The sequence below is a fragment of the Megachile rotundata genome, chromosome 8, assembly GCF_050947335.1.
Source record: "Megachile rotundata isolate GNS110a chromosome 8, iyMegRotu1, whole genome shotgun sequence".
NCBI classification, from domain to species: domain Eukaryota; kingdom Metazoa; phylum Arthropoda; class Insecta; order Hymenoptera; family Megachilidae; genus Megachile; species Megachile rotundata.
In genome coordinates, this window is record NC_134990.1 from 10,000,779 (window position 1) to 10,020,258 (window position 19,480).

At 33.2% G+C, this 19,480-nt stretch overlaps 1 protein-coding gene and 1 long non-coding RNA gene across 5 annotated transcripts in view; one reads left to right on the forward strand and one right to left on the reverse strand.

Annotated features, from left to right (window-relative positions):
- The window catches only part of LOC105662100 (uncharacterized), a 66,891-nt gene that overhangs the window by 33,511 nt on the left and 13,900 nt on the right, over nucleotides 1-19,480 (reverse strand). The gene's annotated exons all lie outside the window — the stretch shown is intronic.
- LOC100880900 (protein gooseberry) overlaps nucleotides 1-19,480 on the forward strand; it is a 51,157-nt gene that overhangs the window by 22,539 nt on the left and 9,138 nt on the right. For 2 of the 3 annotated variants that reach the window (XM_012282189.2, XM_076535054.1), the window contains exons 2-5: nucleotides 4,510-4,823; nucleotides 5,732-5,861; nucleotides 15,493-15,664; nucleotides 15,951-16,235. In XM_012282189.2, coding sequence (XP_012137579.2) covers nucleotides 4,510-4,823; nucleotides 5,732-5,861; nucleotides 15,493-15,664; nucleotides 15,951-16,235 — 901 coding nt within the window. The remainder of the gene's footprint in view (nucleotides 1-4,509; nucleotides 4,824-5,731; nucleotides 5,862-15,492; nucleotides 15,665-15,950; nucleotides 16,236-19,480) is intronic. The other variant, XM_076535053.1, reaches the window with a different exon arrangement.

A 19,480-nucleotide genomic window follows, 5' to 3' on the forward strand; every position in this document is an offset into this window, starting at 1 on the left:
GATGATGTGATATGTTCATTCCTTGATGAAGACTTTTGCTGTCCATAAATGACTGTTTATGGTGGTTGATGTAGATAAAGTTATATATGTATGTGGAGTAGGTTGAATGTGCAATAGATATTCTTCTTTGGATGATATAAGATCATTATGAATATTCCTTGATGAAGGAGGTTCTTGATAAATAATTATTTACGACAGTCACATATGTGGTTTAGGTTGAATGTGACATATGCAGTGGATATTCTTCTCTGGATAATGTGATATGTTTATTCCTTGATGAAGAAGACTTTTGCTGTCCACAAATGACTATCTATGGTGGTTAATGTGGATGAGTTTATGTATGTGGAGCAGTTTGAATGTGGATATACAATCGGTATTCTTCTTTGAATGACATAAGATCATTGTACATATTCCTTGATGAAGGAGGTGCTTGGTAAATAATTGCTTAAGACAGTCATATATGTGGTTTAGTCTGAATGTGACATATGCAGTGGATATTCTTCTCTGGATAATGTGATATGTTTATTCCTTGATGAAGAAGACTTTTGCTGTTCATAAATGACTCTTTACAATAGTCTCACTAGTTAACCACATTAAAAATCAATATCCAATACATATTCTTCTCTGCATGAAAATCATGTACATTCTTAACGAAGGTGTTCACAAACGAAGAAACAACTATTTCTAACACTGTCCTATACACTGTTTATGTATATTGCTATGGTTTGCATGTAAACCAGTCGTTGAACCGGTTTAGCAGTTTCAACGTGAACTTATTCGATTGCAATTAAGTATGTTTTGTCTACGATTACCCTATGAAATGGTACGTCACATTCGGAAAGACTTACAAGAGTATCCCCTCGGGCGGGTATTCGAAACAATGGTTCTTTATCGTATCCAATTACCTGTATACGTCGTAAACTTTCTATCACGGTAGTACGCAACGATTTTTTTCGTTTCCCATATAAATTCTCGGTCACTATAGAAATTAACCTGAATCGTGTATAAAGTTTATTCGCTGTTCAAGTCTTTAAATGCTTCTAAGTCGCTCGACAGATTGTAATTTGATTTTGACGCCATTTTGTTTGAAGTGCGCTGGGAAACATAACCTCAAGCATCACAATTTTTACAGATGCTAAATTATATAAATTAGCTTACTAAATATTTAAATTTAAACTTGTAAATATTTTAACTTGTAAAGGTTTAAACTTTTCATCATTCTTTATAATTGATATTAATATAAAATATAAATGTTCAACACTTAATTACAATTGTAACAAATGTATAAAACAACAAGTGTATAAATAAATATATAAAATAAGCTTCTAATGTTATATAAAAAAATAATACTTTACAAGTTTACTCAATAAACCTTCCACACGATATTAAAAGTGCGCTCTCATCCGCCATATTTGTTTCCAGCCTTTCCTTTTCCAGCATCGTAAATCAATTCAATTTCCCGCACGCTAGAAATAAATCACCGGTTTCTAAATCGATTTTTGTCCCACGATAGAATTATTAATTATCAATATTCGTCACCTAGCATCAGTTATGCGACTATGATCAAACTTCTATCGTAAAAAAATATAAAATGGCCGCCGGGTACGTTCTCCGTGAAAATGAAGAGGGAAATAAAATTTTTTACGACTTCGAAACGTAATCACGATTTATACCGCTAAACAGTGTAGCTCTTCACTTAATGACACTAAAGTAAGGACTGGGTTACGCGTGATTACACGGCTGCAATAATTCAGTAATGCAATACCATAATTGATCACTGCGGTGATTAACAGCTCGGTGTTGCATCACTTGCGTTCGTTCCATGAATTTATATCATAACATTATATACGTACTTATCTTGTACACCTTTCTCCCTGTTGCATGGTATTTTTGAGTTTCGCAACATCAATTCAATTTATTACATACAGATAATGCTGATCAACTATTTTAATTAACTCGTATTCTGACCACTTGTAAAATTATATTTTGTAATATTATTTGATCATAATATAAATTAAATATAATATAAATTAAAGACTTTAGTATGAAAAATAAATCTGTACATTTGGACAAAATCTCCTAACCTTAATCTCTAACCTAACCTGACTTACAAATGTACACATCGCTAGATACAAATATAATATAATATAAATTAAAGACTTTAGTATGAAAAATAAATATGCACGTTTGGACAAAATCTCCTAACCTTAACCTCTAACCTAACCTGACTTACAAATGTTAACATCGCTAGATACAAATATAATATAATATAAATTAAAGACTTTAGTACGAAAAATAAATCTGCACATTTGGACAAAATTTCCTAACCTTAATCTCTAACCTAACCTGACTTACAAATGTACACATCGCTAGATACAAATTGTACCATCCATAAAATCTGTACACTCTTTACATCTAAAACTCCCTAGATCGCAGACCTCTGATCCTTCATTATGCAAATACGCGTGAACGCAAGATGGCCGTCGTCCGAGCGTCCTCAACAATAAACAGATGCATCTCTTGGAACCTCTTTCACAGTTTTACTACTCGTCGCAAAACCGTGTCCTTCCTCGAGAATCGAGGAGGACACAAAAGAACGAATTGTATCTCATTCCGTTTCTTCCACCGTTGTTTCCTGGCTGCTTTTTCGCGGGACCCGTGCGAACGCACTTCGTGATTATAATTAAGTTAATTAAAGGGGAGCACTAATTGCCGGTAATTAGGCGCGTTTGAGCGGCACCTCGCGTGTCACCGCGACTTTGGCTCGGACCGTTATATTCCTTTTACGTTTTTGTGCAATGTTTACTTTTCGATGGTTTCTGCAAGCTTCTGTTGCTGAAGGCGATGTATGCTAAATACTTCTGTAGTGATCGGACTTTTTGTGTCTTCAATATAGTTGTCACCTTTTAAATTGTATGAAGAATGTGTGGAATGAATCAGGTTATTAGAAAAGTAATACATTCAAAAATTGAATACAAACATAAAGGAAGATTGAAAAAAATGATATGATTGATTGATGATATGAATGATTCTAATATGATTACATGTTATTAAGATGTTGACTAAAATACTAAGTTAAAAATTTTACAATGTACTTGTATGATTAATAAATCTTAATATATTCATAATATTTTGTATTATTCATAGTAAAGTATTCATAGTTCCAATGAAGTAATTACTATGATCTACAACATGTTTACTATGAAATACAACATGTACATAATGTTTCAAGTTTTTCACTTATCTTAGTGTTACAGTAACAAACTCCAATTAGGTAAATGAACAAATTTGAATATTGATTACAATCTGTATAATCAGAGCTAAATAACATTTCAAGTTTCTCATTTATCTTAATATTGCAGTAATAATGTCTTATTAGGTTGATAAACAAATTTGAATATTGATTACAATATGTACTATCAAAGTTAACTACAAAGTATACTTAACATTTTAGGTTTTTTCATTTATCTTAACATTACAGTAACAATCACCAATTAGGTGCAAATTTGAATAAACATTGTGAATAACATTCTGAACAAATATGGATGCCAATTACAATCTGTACAACCAAAGTTAAATACAAAATACACATAACAGTTTAAGTCTCTTCGTCTAGCTTAACATTGTAGCAATAATCTTCAATTAGGTAGACGAATAAACTTGAATAACAATTACAATCTGTACAACCAAAGTTAAATACAAAATACACATAACAGTTTAAATCTCTTCGTCTAGCTTAACATTGTAGCAATAACCTTCAATTAGGTAAATGAACAAACTTGAATAATAATTACAATCTGTACAACCAAAGCCAAATACAAAATATACATAACAGTTTAAATTTCTTCATCTAGTTGAACATTGTAGCAATAATCTTCAATTAGGTAAATGAACAAACTTGAATAACAATTACAATCTGTACAACCAAAGCCAAATACAAAATACACATAACAGTTTAAATTTCTTCATCTAGCTTAACATTGTAGCAATAATCTTCAATTAGGTAACTGAATAGACTTGAATAACAATTACAATCTCTACAACCAAAGCCAAATCCAAAGTATACCTAACATTTCAAGTCCTCTTATTTATCTTAACATTGCAGTAACAATTTCCAATTAAATAAATGGACAAACTTGAATAACAATTACAATCTCTACAACCAAAGCCAAATCCAAAGTATACCTAACATTTCAAGTCCTCTTATTTACCTTAACATTGCAGTAACAATTTCCAATTAGATAAATGGACAAACTTGAATGTCAATTACAATCTGTACAACCAAAGCCAAGTACAAAATAACTTCCCATATCAAGTTTCTTCATTTACCTTAACATTGCAATAATAATTAGCCAACTACCGAAACCCCATAGATTAAGGGGTTTTTACTTAAATTTAATTACAACAGTATTTGCCAAAAGCCATTAAGATATGCAAAAACAAAGTTGGCCCACTTTCTACTCGCATTTCTGCAATGTTCCAAGTTGAACCCACGTTCTCTGTTTCCAGGACAAGGCCGAGTGAATCAACTCGGAGGTGTTTTCATTAACGGGCGTCCATTACCGAACCATATTCGCTTAAAGATCGTCGAAATGGCGGCGGCCGGTGTCAGACCCTGTGTGATCTCGAGACAGCTGAGAGTCTCTCACGGTTGCGTGTCGAAGATCTTGAATCGGTACCAGGAGACGGGGTCGATTAGACCCGGGGTGATCGGTGGCAGCAAACCGCGGGTTGCAACGCCTGAAGTCGAGGCGAGAATCGAGGACATGAAAAGACAGAATCCTGGGATATTCAGCTGGGAGATTCGTGAGAAGCTGATAAAGGTCTGTTGATAGTGTCTGGAAATAGAGGAAGTGTCAGAATGAATGTAAAATTTTGTAAATTGTAATATTTTTATAGATGAGAATTATAATTATTTTATTCAACTGATCTTGCTAGTTTGCAAATTTAATTTTGCTAATATAGTAATATTTTGAGTTCAAATTTCGATATTATAATTATACTCTGAACTTCTAAATATCATCTGAATTTTGTTTGGTTAATTGTATTAAATTTATGGTGGCCATAGTTGTCACAAAGCTGTGATTTTAGTTGCTGATTTGATTATTTTTGAAAGGTTACTGGGCCTTGTGAAGTTAACCTCTTCAAGGTTATGTTAGCATGAAGCTTTCAATACTAGAATTATACTGTGAATATAACATTCAATGTCATAATTATACTCTGAATTTGACTATCAGTATTATGATTATACTCTGAGTTCAACTTTCAATGTTATAATTATACTCTGAATTTCTAATCATTCTCTCAATTTTCTTCTGGTTAGTTGCTTTAAATTTGTGGTGGCCATAGTTGTCACAAAGCTGTGATTTTAGTTGCTGATTTGATTATTCTTGAAAGGTTAGCAGGCCTTGTAAAGTTAACCTCTTCAAGGTTATGTTAGCTTGAAACTTTCAAAATTAGAATTATAATGTGAATCTACCCTTCAATATTATAATTGTACTCTGAATTTCTAATCATTCTCTCAATTTTCTTCTGGTTAGTTGCTTTAAATTTGTGGTGTCCATAGTTGTCACAAAGCTGTGATTATAGTTGCTGATTTAATTATTTTTGAAAGGTGTGAGGTTAAAGTTATTCTTCTTCAAGGTTATGTTTGCATGAGATATAAATATTGAAGAGAACGTATTTTCTAATTTTCATAGTTATGCTAACTAGTCCAATGTGGTTCTGCCAGCAGGATGGTATCTGTGATAAAGCGTCAGCACCATCGGTTTCGAGCATTTCGAGACTTCTTCGTGGGCCCACAAATCAAACTCGGCCGGGAGAGGATCCTAGGAGGAATCATTCTATCGATGGGATACTCGGTGAGTCCGTTTTTATTTTAGATATACTGTTCGCATTATAGATCATTTAAATTAGCATAAGATATATATATAAACTAGTATTAAAATAAATTTAAACTTACATTCAAATAAATTTAAACTTGCATTAAAATAAATTTAAACTTGCATTAAAATAAACTTAAACTTGCATTAAAATAAATTTAAACTTGTATTAAAATAAATTTAAACTTACATTCGAATAAATTTAAATTTGTATTAAAATAAACTTAAACTTGCATTAAAACAAATTTACACAAGTATTAAAATGAATATAAATTAGTATTAGATTAAATAAAAACTTCTATTGAAATTAATGAACTCAAGTAAATACGCAATTAATTACTCGAATAAATTTGAACTAATATCAAACTGAATTTAAAGGAATATTATAATAAATTTAAATTAGTAACTTAAACTGAAAAATAATTCATGAAGTTATATTCAGCTTACTTATAATAAAAAATAATTACTATCTTTAAATTGTTATTTAGAAAAGTAGAAATGTTGTTGTTATGTCGAATTAACAATTTTATAAATTTAAATTTTACAATTTTACAATTTTACAATTTTACAATCTTACAATTTTACAATCTTATAAATTTACAATCTTACAATTTTGCAATCCTACAATTTTACAATCTTACAATTTTACAATCTTACAATTTTACAATCTCCAATTTACAATCTAAAATTTCCCCAAATTCCAATTAAAAAATTTCACAATCACCATTTTTAAAAAAAGAACAAATTCGTTAACAGATAAATCTACCCATCAGTTTCCATCATCAATCCCTCCATAAACATTCCCCGCCCCTTCCCCCACCAGTGTCTCTCAACCAATCACTCAATTCTCACCAATTCCCCCAAAAACCAAGAAACCATCAGAAAAATTATAACATTTAGTTTCCTCCACCCATATAAAAACGAAATTACGTCAGAGATTCAATGATGAACGGGTTGTCGTTTAAAGAGCGAAAGATTCGAGGAACGATACACGCGAAATTCGCGAACAGCGTCGTTGTTTTAGCACCGCATAAACCATTAGGCGAACGTAAATGAAACGTTCGTGGTAATCGAGCGATAAGCGTAATTATAGCGTACAGCTACGTTAAGTTAATTGAGTTAAGGTGACCGTAACGATAAGTGCCGCATGAATATTGGTAGTACATATTTTGCATCGGACAAGAATGGAACGCGTATACCAGTCTCCTTTCTCGGTCCATTCGATGCTCGTCGAACCTTTTTCCTGTGAATTATATCGTAACAAGAGCGGCAACATGAATTTTCTTCGTGAATGGTTACATTGTTCCGAGATTGCGATTTATTATACTTCGACTTGCTTTTGTATCGATTATTCGAAGACTCATGGTAGTATCTTTGAGATTGCTTTGTTTGCAAGAATTTTTATCTGGTTAAAATTTCTTTAGTTTTGTGTAAAAAATTATTAAAATTATTTTATTTTAAAGAAGTAGGTTCAAAATCATGCAATTTGTTTAAATATTTTGGATAATACAAGAATGTAATAATTCTGTTATGTATAAATTTTGAATTAGGTTCAAAATAGTATGAAAATTTGTATAAAGAAATCAGATATCAGATAATAAGAATATAATAATTTATTGCATATAAATAAATCTTGAAATAACCTCAGAATAATATAAAAATTTACGTAAATAAATAAAACAGTTAATAATAATATCATAATAATTTATTACGTATAAATAAAGCTTGAAATAACCTCAAAATAATATAAATATTTACATAAATAAATAAAACAGTTAATAACAACAAAATAATAATTTATTACATATAAATAAAGCTTGAAACAACCTCAAAATAATATAAAAATTTACATAAATAAATAAAACAGTTAATAACAACAAAATAATAATTTATTACATATAAATAAAGCTTGAAACAACCTCAAAATAATACAAAAATTTACATAAATAAATAAAACATTTAATCATAATATCATAATAATTTATTACGTATAAATAAATCTTGAAACAACCTCAAAATAATATAGAAATTTACATAAATAACTAAATCAGTTAATAGCAATAATATAATAATTAGAGAGACTATACGTGCACATTTTTTAATCGTTCAAAATATCGCAACTAGAACTACGTACTTAACCTACATTGCGTAACATACAATTCATTACAACTATTTTTCAAAACCTCTCGAAACACAATAAAGTTTCGAGTCTCAAAAGTTCAAAACTTTGCACTTCTATGACTCGAAACTCTCGAAATGCAGATGAAAAAACAAACTAAATGAAATGAAAGAGCTATTCGAAGTATCTCATGAATATTAGATGTATCGTATGTCCGAAATAGTGCACGCTTTGCGCATGCGCGGTGATTAGTTTTTGTTTCCGAGGTTATGAGCACATTGACGTTCGATCGTAATCGTAGAAGTGCGTAGCCAGTACGACGTTGCGTTCTTAAAAAACGTTACTGGTTCTTAAAACAAGATATTCTCGAATACAAAACGACCATCAAGTTTCCAGAGTTCCGAGTTTCAAGCTACGGAAGTGCAGAACTTTTGAGACTCGAAAATTTATTCGTAACATTTACGAATGTTACAGCGCTTCGTATTCGGGTTTCACGAAAATCGCTTCGAACCTAACCTAACCTAACGCGTTAAGGCCGTGCACGGAAACAATATTATTCGTAACATAAACGAATACAATAGTGTATCGTGGAATTTAAGTGGAATAGTCCGAACAGTTCGTAGGGCAGGAAGAGATTAACGGGAATATAGGTCCGGTCGGCGGACGTAAAGGGAGTTTCTTTCTTTTTTATTTATTAGTGGCGGTGAAGCGCACGAAGAAATATTAGGCGTCCCGTGGCGCGTAGATGTGTCGAGTTTATTACCTTGTCGGGAAGATTTAGTTTTGATTAGATGTAACCCCAGGAATTGCGGCTTGTCTGTTGATCGGTTCGCACCAGTCCTCGAGCAAATCTTCATTTTCGCCCTGGACAAAATTACGGTATACTGGGTGTCCGAACCGTCGCCATTTTTCGCGAACTAGGTTACGTTTACTGTTTACTAAAATTATCGATAACAAATGCATACTTTCAATTTTTTATTTATATTTAATTATTAGTGATTATTATAAGTAATTATAATTATGAGTGACACAAAAAATGACAATTTAATTTCAGAACAAGAGAGTTGTTCTCCGAGTTTTAATCTCAAAGACTCAGCTATCGCTTTTGTTATATAAATTAAAATGCAATTGATGTAAGAATGTAGAATTATCTTGAGTGTATAATTGAACGTACACAGAGTTACATGTTTATCTTTCATCTTCATTTCAACGCGATAAATAAAGGATTTTGTATCACTCGTGGGAAAATTGTGGTAAATGAAAGATGAACCGGTAGAGGGTAATATAATATAATGGAAGATTCTTTTGTATTTAACATCTTAATACAAGATAGTAATTTTATTAATACTGATAAGTTTGAAATGAGTGCAAAATAGAAGTATTACCCACGTATTAAGCGCGTAATTAAACGTTTCAATGAACTAACTACCGTGGTTATAATTAATACCGTTCGGGGCTTTGGCATATGAGGCGTGTCCCCGAGGCAAATATTCATCAGGGGGCTGAGGATGCATTGATACCGATGTATAGGGTGATTAATAAGTTCTCAACATAATTTAGAGCAAAATGTTGTAATTTAGAACAAAATGTTACACTAAAAAATAGCAATGTTTTAGTAAGAAATTATTAGTGAAAATAAAAGTTGTATTTCGTTAAAAATATAAAATACATATCTAAATTTCTGAATTTCTAGATTTCTACAGTTATAAATTTTTAAATTTCTAGATTTCTAGATATCCAAATTTCTGAGGTGTTAAATTTATAGAATATCAGTCTAATTATTTTTAAAGATCTCATCGACAAAGGAAGCAATTTAATTTTCAAACTTTCTATAAAAACAAATATGACGGCTAAGAGCAGTGTGTAAAAATAAACAATGGCGGAAACAAAAGATTTAGTACAAACTGCAGTAAACTAGTTTGTTAATTTTAAATAAAATGAGAAGAACCATGATTTAGTATTATTATTTATTTACAATAATTGGACTAACGGGGAAATCATCAATAACCACAATGTGATACATAATTATATATAAAATAATACAATAATTTTCACACTTATACATATTTTTATATTCATACAATTTTACCTGCCCAAATAGTACAGATATGATTTCACTGATTCATGCAGCACTTCAAGAGCGGCTCATCAAAAAATCCACTTAAGTATTTCATTTTAATAGATATACCTCGAAAATTCTATATTAGTCTTTCGCTACTATGAAAACTTTCGAACAATAAATCACGTCGATCAGCAGAGACCGCGCGACAAATGAACTTCGCTTCACAAAATTTCGAATAACATTAAAGAAGACTTAATGCGGCAACCTCGGACGAAATACGAACTAGATTTTTTATTTTTTCTTTACCGCTAATTCCCTGCAAAACACTCCCGTGAAAAACACTGCATCGGGCAGTTGAGCTTGAGAAGGTTAAAGTTGTGCGGGCCTCGTGGCAGTTGCTCGCAGTTTCGAATTGGCTCCACGGTGAGGCACCGGCATAATTCACTGATTCGTCAGTGACATTACTGTCGCTAGTTCGATGGTTCACTGATTTAGCAGTCGAAAGCACAGAAAACTAGTTAAAAATTCACCGAGCGAATCAATGAAAGCATCGATTCAGACTCGGAGGGAACGCGTATAACTCGGCTTTATTTTCAGGTGTACACAAAAATACTGTTGATATGACAAAAATTTACAACGCAAATATAAAACATGTGCGCAATAGTCAATCGTACGTAATCGTGCGCAGTAATTATACTCTATTTTAATGTATTCATTGCGTAAGTTTTACTGCGCATGTTTATAACTTTTCCTCATAGACTGCGCATGAATCTTAAGTATCATCAATAAAGTCTTCACATATATGTATAATAATTAGAAGCTATTCTAATTATGGTTATTTTAATAGATCTCAAAATAACCATTTAGTACCATGTAGTATAATAACACTTACTATTTGTATACTTAATATTTTATGGCACACCTACGTTACCATAACCTCAAAAACAATTTCACCTAACAAGCTCGCGTTCACGTCCAAATTAAACGATTAGAAGAACGAGAAGGTAGGAAACAGGACAACTTGCAGAAACCGTAGAATAAGACAAAGAAGAGGAGCAGTTGCCAGAACAGAAAAGAACAGCTGAAAAAGAGAAGAAAAGACAGAGCGCGTACACGCGCGGCGTGTGGTCCGCTGCACGGTTGCCTCTAATCTTACCAACCGCCAACAGTATAGCCAACCTGACGTTTTCTCCGTGGAACAACAGGTCCTTCTATTGATTTAGATGTTCTCCCCGATCTAAAGTGGTAGTCGGACGAAACTGTCAGGAATAATGGTAATAACTGTCTACAGATCTAGACAGTAATCGTTCACGTGGTTTCAGGCGATTAACCCTTTGCAATTCAGTTTCATTGTATTGTGTACCGCGTTTATCGATGATTGCGCGCGCTATTGAGGATCCGGGTAATCGATTTATCAGTTTCCGAGATCTATTTTGAATAAACTATTATGGTCTCGGTGAGGTTAATTGTTTCGTGATTATAGATGTTGACCGAGAAACGAGGTACTTCTCTGGAGGTGAAACGACGATGGAGAAATAGGTAGATGCAGGTTTTTTGTTGGACAGTTTTGAGACTTACAGGTTTTCGAATTTAGTTTGTAGGCATTTTTGTTTAGAATTTTAGAAATTTGATGGGGTTAAGATTTCTTTAGTTTGGAGACTTAGGGATGGGGATATTTGAGAATACTGGATTTTTGAGGGTTTGGGATTTGGGAATTTGAGGAGTTAGAAATTAGGAAATTTGGGGATTTGGGAATTTAAGGATTCAGAAATTAGGAAATTTGGGGATTTGGGAATTTAAGGATTCAGAAATTAGGAAATTTGGGGATTTGGAAATTTAAGGATTCAGAAATTAGGAAATTTGGGGATTTGGAAATTAGGGAATTTAGGGATTTGGAAACTTGGAGATGTGGAGATTTGAGAATTTGGGAATTTGGAGATTTAGAGTTTAAAGGAGCTGAAGATTTTGGGATTTGGCAAATTAGGGATTTGGTTAGTTGAAAATTTGGAAATGTGGAGATTTAGAGATTTTGGGATTTGGGAATGTGGACACATGAAGGTTTGGTAATTTGAGAAATTTAGAATTTGTACATTTGGGACTTCTCGAACTTGGACATTCATCAATTTAATAACTTAAATATTTTGAAACTCAAGAGTACACAAATTTAAGAATTCATAATTTATAATTTATTTAAAACTTGTAAAATACAGGACCACCAACAGAAAATGAAAAAATTTCCAATATTCATTTTTCGAGCAAATACATCAGCATCCACCAAAACGTTTCCCATTCCCCGTCCAAGCAATCTAAGGCTGGCGGGCGTTGATTGGGAAGCGTGAAGGCTTCGAGAAATGGTTAGGTGTTTTGCTCAAACCGTCACAAGGATTTACGGCCGGTCGAGCTCTTTAATCTCGAAGGAACCGCCGTACACTTCTCAGTCTTCGACTTCATGAATTCTAGCTGACGTTCGCGCAGCTGATATTGATTTAGACGTTCGTTCCCCTCATTTGATCATCTTGATCCAGGAATCGATGAACACACTAACCGTTCACATTAAAAAGTAAAAACAAACATCTTTACACGGATCCTTATTTTGGTACCTCTGTGGATACTGTTGTGAGAAATAGTAGCCACTTTTATGGGTGACTATATTAGAGACAAGTATTTTTATTGTAGATTTAACATTTTGATTATAGTCATTCAGTATGTAGACTATAGTCATTCATCCAAAGGCGTTCATGCTTCAAAGAAACACATGGTGACAGCAATTTTTAGAAAAACCCTAAGTTCAGCTCAATGTGATGAAATGATCCTATGAGACATGAACTTAAATTCTAAAATTTGCAAAAAATATAATTTCATTACTGTGGTTGACTATAAAGGCTCATTCTAAAATGACCACTCAACATGTGGACTATAGTCATTCATCAAAAGGTGTTCATGCTTCAAAGAGGCACATGGTGACAGCAATTTTTAGAAAAACCCTAAGTTCAGCTCAATGTGATGAAATGATCCTATGAGACATGAACTCAAATTCTAAAATTTGCAAAAAATATAATTTTATTACTGTGGTTGACTATAAATGCTCATTCTAAAATGACCATACAGTATGTGGACTATAGTCATTCATCAAAAGGCGTTCATGCTTCAAAGAGACAGATGGTGATAGCAATTTTTAGAAAAATCTTAAGTTCAGCTCAATGTGATGAAATGATCCTATGAGACATGAACTTAAATTCTAAAATTTGCAAAAAATATAATTTCATTACTGTGGTTGACTATAAAGGCTCATTCTAAAATGACCACTCAACATGTGGACTATAGTCATTCATTACAAAATGTCACAAAGACATGTAGCAAAAATAATTTTAAATATATCTGAAGTCTAATTTGATGATAAGGCCCTGTATGATTTTCCTGGAAGGTTAATTAAAATCTGAATATTCCCCAATGAGAGACTTCACCTGCTGATGGACTCCACTTGAAGTTCTGTAGACTCCAAGTACAGAAATAACGTACGTAACCTTTCGAAAAGGCGAAACGTATCGTCGTAAAATTAATTACGAAAAGCGGTCGCTTTCTTCTCGATGCGCACGCGAATTGGAAATTCCTCGGAGCGTACGGTGCTTGCGGGTCCCTTATCGAGCAGAGGAATCGGTAAGGTCCAAGAAGATCCGAGATGTTACGGAGCACGCTTCTTAATAGCGTCGAGAGAGAAAGAGAAGGGTCTCCCAGGCCCCAGCACGTGCTGCACGTCAGATACCGAAGATAGGAAGCGAGTCGTTCACGCCCACAGTTCACACGCCGGACTCGGCAACCCGCCATTAAGACCCTCCTGATTACAGCCGTGCCAGCCGAACCTATACTAAACTAAAACACCGGAGAAATTAGGGTCCGCCGCGAAGAAATTAAGTTCTTTGACATGTCCCGTCCCACCGGAGCTAAACGAAACTCTGCACGGACGTCCACGAGATGCTCCCTTTCGGTCACGACAGTACCGTTCCGGAAACTCCTTGTGAATGCAAGGATTGGATGTCGTGGTATTCACGGTGACGTGATGGTCTATTTCGAATTTGATTCTGAGCTGTTCTGTCGATTGCAAGAGTGATCTGTAGACTAGGTTGTCTTCTGGCGGATTGTTGTGATGATGGCAGAAACTGATGATGTCCAAATATCCACGCACTTATGGCACATCAAGGTTTGCGGAGAAGACATAACATGTTCTGTGACTGTATGTGAATGGTGGGTGGTGAGGTTAGGGTTTGAGACTTTCACAATTTGTTGCACAGAGGAAACAATGTCTTAAGAATATCAATGTTTATGAGCAGATATGTGGATCCACATGTAAGTCCAGGGTTCATCTGGATCATCATCCTTTGATCTAAATCACCAGCTAACTAATAACACCTTATCATTGGTCTGTAATGTGATCAGGGAAGCTTAATCTGAATATGAAACATACTTTGTACTGATTCAGGTCCAAGTTTCATCTGGACCATCATCCTTTGATCTAAATCTCCAGCTGACTACTAACACCTTGTCATTGTCATTGGTCTGCTATATGATCAGGAAAGCCTAATCTCAATATGAAACATACTTTATACTGATCTATCTAGTTGATATATTTTGTATTTATCTACCTATGTAGTTAGCTCTGTATTTATCTATGTACTTTTTGTATCCAGCTTCTCTTCACGAAATGAAAAATTCTCTTCATGTGAATGGTACTTCATGGGATTATGAATGGTACTTCATGACTCTATGAATGATTCTTCTTCATGAGACTACGAAGGCACTTCTTCATGGTACTATGAACATTACTTCTTCATGCGACTATAAATTATGCTTCTTGATGGCGGTATTAATGATACTTCTTCATGGCGCCATGTACAGATACTTCTTCATGGTACTATGTATACTTCTGCATGATATTATGTACATATATTTCTTCACGGTACTATAAATCATATTTCTTCATGCTACTACAAACGACACTTCATGGTAGGACGCACTGGGTGCGTCACGCAACTGTTACGAAGTCACATTGCAAACTTGGCAAATATAGGAAAATATGTTTCGTAAAATGTCGAATGCATATTTTGACTTCATGTTCTTCGTATACGCAACAATTCACTCAGAAAATATAAATACACATTCTTTTAAATAAAATTGCCTTTTATTAGGGATATGAATTTTTCAAAATATTTTACATAAAAAAGTATTAAGGTGTACAAAAAACATTTTGTATATCTCACATTTGTATGGTATTAATTATACAACTAGCAAGATCCATTATTTAATTAAATATTTAAATAAATCTCCACAATAGCCATTAACTTGTACCAAATAATTAGTTCACAATATCAAAAAACATTTCTATCACAATTTTCAAAATTGGTAAATAAAAACAATTACATTTTATGTCACAGGTGGCAGCAGCGGCGACGATTCGGACACAGAAAGCGAACCAGGCATCGCGTTGAAGAGAAAACAGCGAAGAAGCAGAACAACATTCACCGGTGAACAACTTGAACAACTGGAGGCCGCTTTTCATAGGACACAGTATCCCGACGTCTACACCAGAGAGGAATTAGCTCAAAAGTATGCAAAACTTCATTCCTATTTAATATATAAACATAAACTTAAAAAATCATCAAAGCAAAGTTAAAAATTTGAATTATCATGCTAAACAATGTTTAGAAAAAATAACCTTATTCTTGAATAACCTTGTATTTCAAACATAGAGCATTTTAGGAAAACAAATTAAAATTACATCAATTGAAAGAATTTTATAAACATTGCAAATATTGTAACAAATTTTATAAATATTGAAAATAATTGTATAGATATCATAAAGTTTAAGTACTTTTTTGCTAAATTATTTCAGGACGAATTTAACGGAGGCTCGAGTGCAAGTGTGGTTCAGTAACAGGCGAGCGAGGCTCCGCAAGCAGCTGAACAGTCAACAGCTGAGCGCTTTCAACACGATGAGCTTGCAATCGTTTCAAACTCAACATTACGGTAGCAGCGCCGAGAGTTATCAAAGTTACGGACAAGCATCGGTGGCTGCGGCGGCGGCAACCACCGCCGGTTATCCTCAACACTACAACTACAGCGAGAATTACTATGCCGCTCAACAACAATGGCCGAGACCGACCGCGGAGAACTATGGGTAAGTTGATCTAGCAATGGCTTCTGTTTGGTTCGGTTATCTGTAAGCGTTGACAGAGAAGAATTTAATCTTCAGTTGGATGTGTGGTTGTTAGAAGTGAGATATTAGTGATATTTGTAGATATGAAGAGATATTTGGGGGTATGGGGGATTTGGGGAGTTTAAGGTTTGTGGGAGTAGGGATTTTGGGATTTGGAGAGTTAGGGATTAGAGGGTTTTGTGATTTTAGGATTTGGGAACTTGGAAATTTTAGGATTTTGGTATTTGGGAATTTTGGAATTTGGTTAGGTTAGGTTAAGTCAGATTTTGATTAGATTTTGGGATTTTAGGATTTTGAGAAATTGGAAATTTTAGGATTTTGGAATTTGGTTAGGTTAGGTTAAGTCAGATTTTGATTAGATTTTGGGATTTCAGGATTTTGGGAAATTGGAAACTTTAGGATTTTGGTATTTGGGGATTTTGGAATTTGGTTAGGTTAGGTTAAGTCTGATTTTGATTAGATTTTGGGATTTCAGGATTTTGGGAAATTGGAAACTAGAATTTTGGTATTTGGGGATTTTGGAATTTTGCTGGGTTTGAGATTTGAAGATTTTGGAGTTTAATATTTCAGGATTTGGAGGTTTAGGGATTTTAGGATTCAAGAAATACAGCATTTGGGGATCTTAGGATTTGAGAATCTAGAAATTTGAGAGATTGATAATTACAGTTTCTGAAAATATGGAAATTTGAAAATCTAAAGATTTGTTAATGTTAGAATTTATAAACTTGTCAATTATGAAATCTGAAAACTAAAGTAAGAATTTTGGAAGTTGAAAATTTGGCAATCTGGAGATTTTGAAATATTGGAATCTTAAAATTTGGAAATTTAGCACGCTGGAAATGATAGATTTTTAAAATTTATAGAACTGCAAATTATAACTTACAAACTTAATATGTACAATTTAAACAAAATTGTAACATACATTTCAAACTAATAAAAATACACAATACAAGTTTACTTAAGGTTAATAATTGATCAATGATAAGGTTAGTAATTGGATACTTTTGAAATTGTAATATAAATTTTAAACTAGTGCATTATAAAATATAAATTTCTTCAAGATTAATATTTAGTTAATAATAAGGTTAATACTTGGGTACTTCAGAAATTGTAATATACATTTCAATCTAATTTGTTATAAAATATGAATTTATTTAAGATTAATAGTCAGTTAATGATAAGGTTAATAATTAGATACTTCAGAAACTGTAATATACATTATAAACCAATCCGATAGAAAATATAAGTGTACCTAAGCTTAATAATGAGTTAATAATAATTAATAACTGGATACTTCATAAATTGTAATATATATTTAAAACCAATCTGATAGAAAATATAAGTATACTTAAGATTAATAATGAGTTAATAATAATTGATAATTGGATACTTCATAAATTGTAAATATACATTTTAAACCAATCCAATATAAAATATGACTGTACTCAAGATTAACAATGAGTTAATAATAACTAATAAAACATGTATATGCATAAGAATAATAATCACTTAATAATTAATAATTACATACTTCATAAATAGTAACATACATTTTAAAACACAAATTTACTTAATATCAATAATTAGTAATAATTATATGCTTCAGAAACGTAATGTATCATAGAAAACAAATTGAAAGATCAGAAGGATCATCAGGGTCTGCAAGTTTCACGCGACTCCTGTGTACCCTTTTTTTCACCCGAGACTTTCATCGTTTGCGGTCTGCGTTGTAGCGAATTGGCCTCTGCACTCGGCTTATAACAGCACGCTGCAACAACCGAGCATTTCGCCAACCTGTTATTACGCCACAATGGCTGAATTAATTGTTCGAAACACCCTACGAGAGCCCATGCCTTCGTACCATCTCGTTCTTTCTCTCGACCACGAAACTCCCTATTTTCTTTTGCTCTCCGTGCTATACTTTCCCCACAGAGTTGCTTCACCTTCTTTAAACGTCCGGAATAATGTATCTCTACCCTCGGACAACGTGCACTTTGCTTCGACACTGCGCCTCGTGGGGGGTCCTTTACCGTCCAGAATTTTTATTCGGATTTTTGGTCCTGTTAGTTCAGTCTTTTATAATCAATATTGTCACTGTTTTATAACCAAAAATGTCACTGTTTTATAACCAATTATGTCAGTCTTCTATAACCTTCCATAACAATATTGTCAGTGTGTCATAACCAATAAAAAGCACTTTCTAAAAACGATTAAATGCAACTGTATTTACGAATGTTAAAATATGTAGTTATTATTATAAAATGTTATAGTACGATCACAAACCAGGCTGTTATGTAATTATATTATAAACAGTTAAAGCACTATCACAAACTACGCACAGATCTTGACACTCGTTGAGCGTGTACGCGCGTTCTGTAACCCGCCAAAACAATACACTTGTTTTGATACCAACCTAAATAAAGAAGCGTACGCATGAGTCAACTTGAAGAGAGATACTAACAGAATCATGTTTAGTTTATCGGTTTCTTTACAGATAGGAAGATGGCGTTCGTGTCTTCTCGCGACTCCCTTTACCTGTTGCAAAAATTCTCGATTATTTATATATTTAAATTGCGCGGAAGATTCAAATCCCTCATACAGTATTCTTGTAATTATTGCAAATTTGAACTCATATAAAGCAATATAAAATCTTATACAAAAATACTATGCATAAAATATATAAACATACAAAAATATATAAAAAAGTAAAAGTACAAATACTTTTGGTATTTACCAAAAGTATTATTTTTTAATTATTAATTATTATTAATTTACATTGATAAATTTCCAAAAAGCAACATTTTTGAGTTTAGAAATTTCTGAAAGATTTAAACCAACCAAACCAAATCTAACGTAACCCACCCTAGCATCTTACCTATCTAACTTGCCCAAACCTAACCAACCTAACCTTAACCTAACCCAAAAACGTAAAAACCACAAAAAAAGCTGCGTGAAATAAAAAATAAAATGCGACAAGAAAAACCGAAGAGAAGAAGTTGACAAAGAAATGACAAAGAAGAATAAGCAAAGAAAAAGACGAGGCGAAAGGACCAGCCGAGAGAAAGAGAAAATAAGAAAGAAGAGGACGAACGAATACGGTAAAGCAGCCGAGACCTCACCGACACGTTTTCTGTGTGGTCCTCAATTATGTTGCTTCTTCGGCCCCCGTAATGAAACGCTACCGGCTAATAATCCAACCTGGGTCT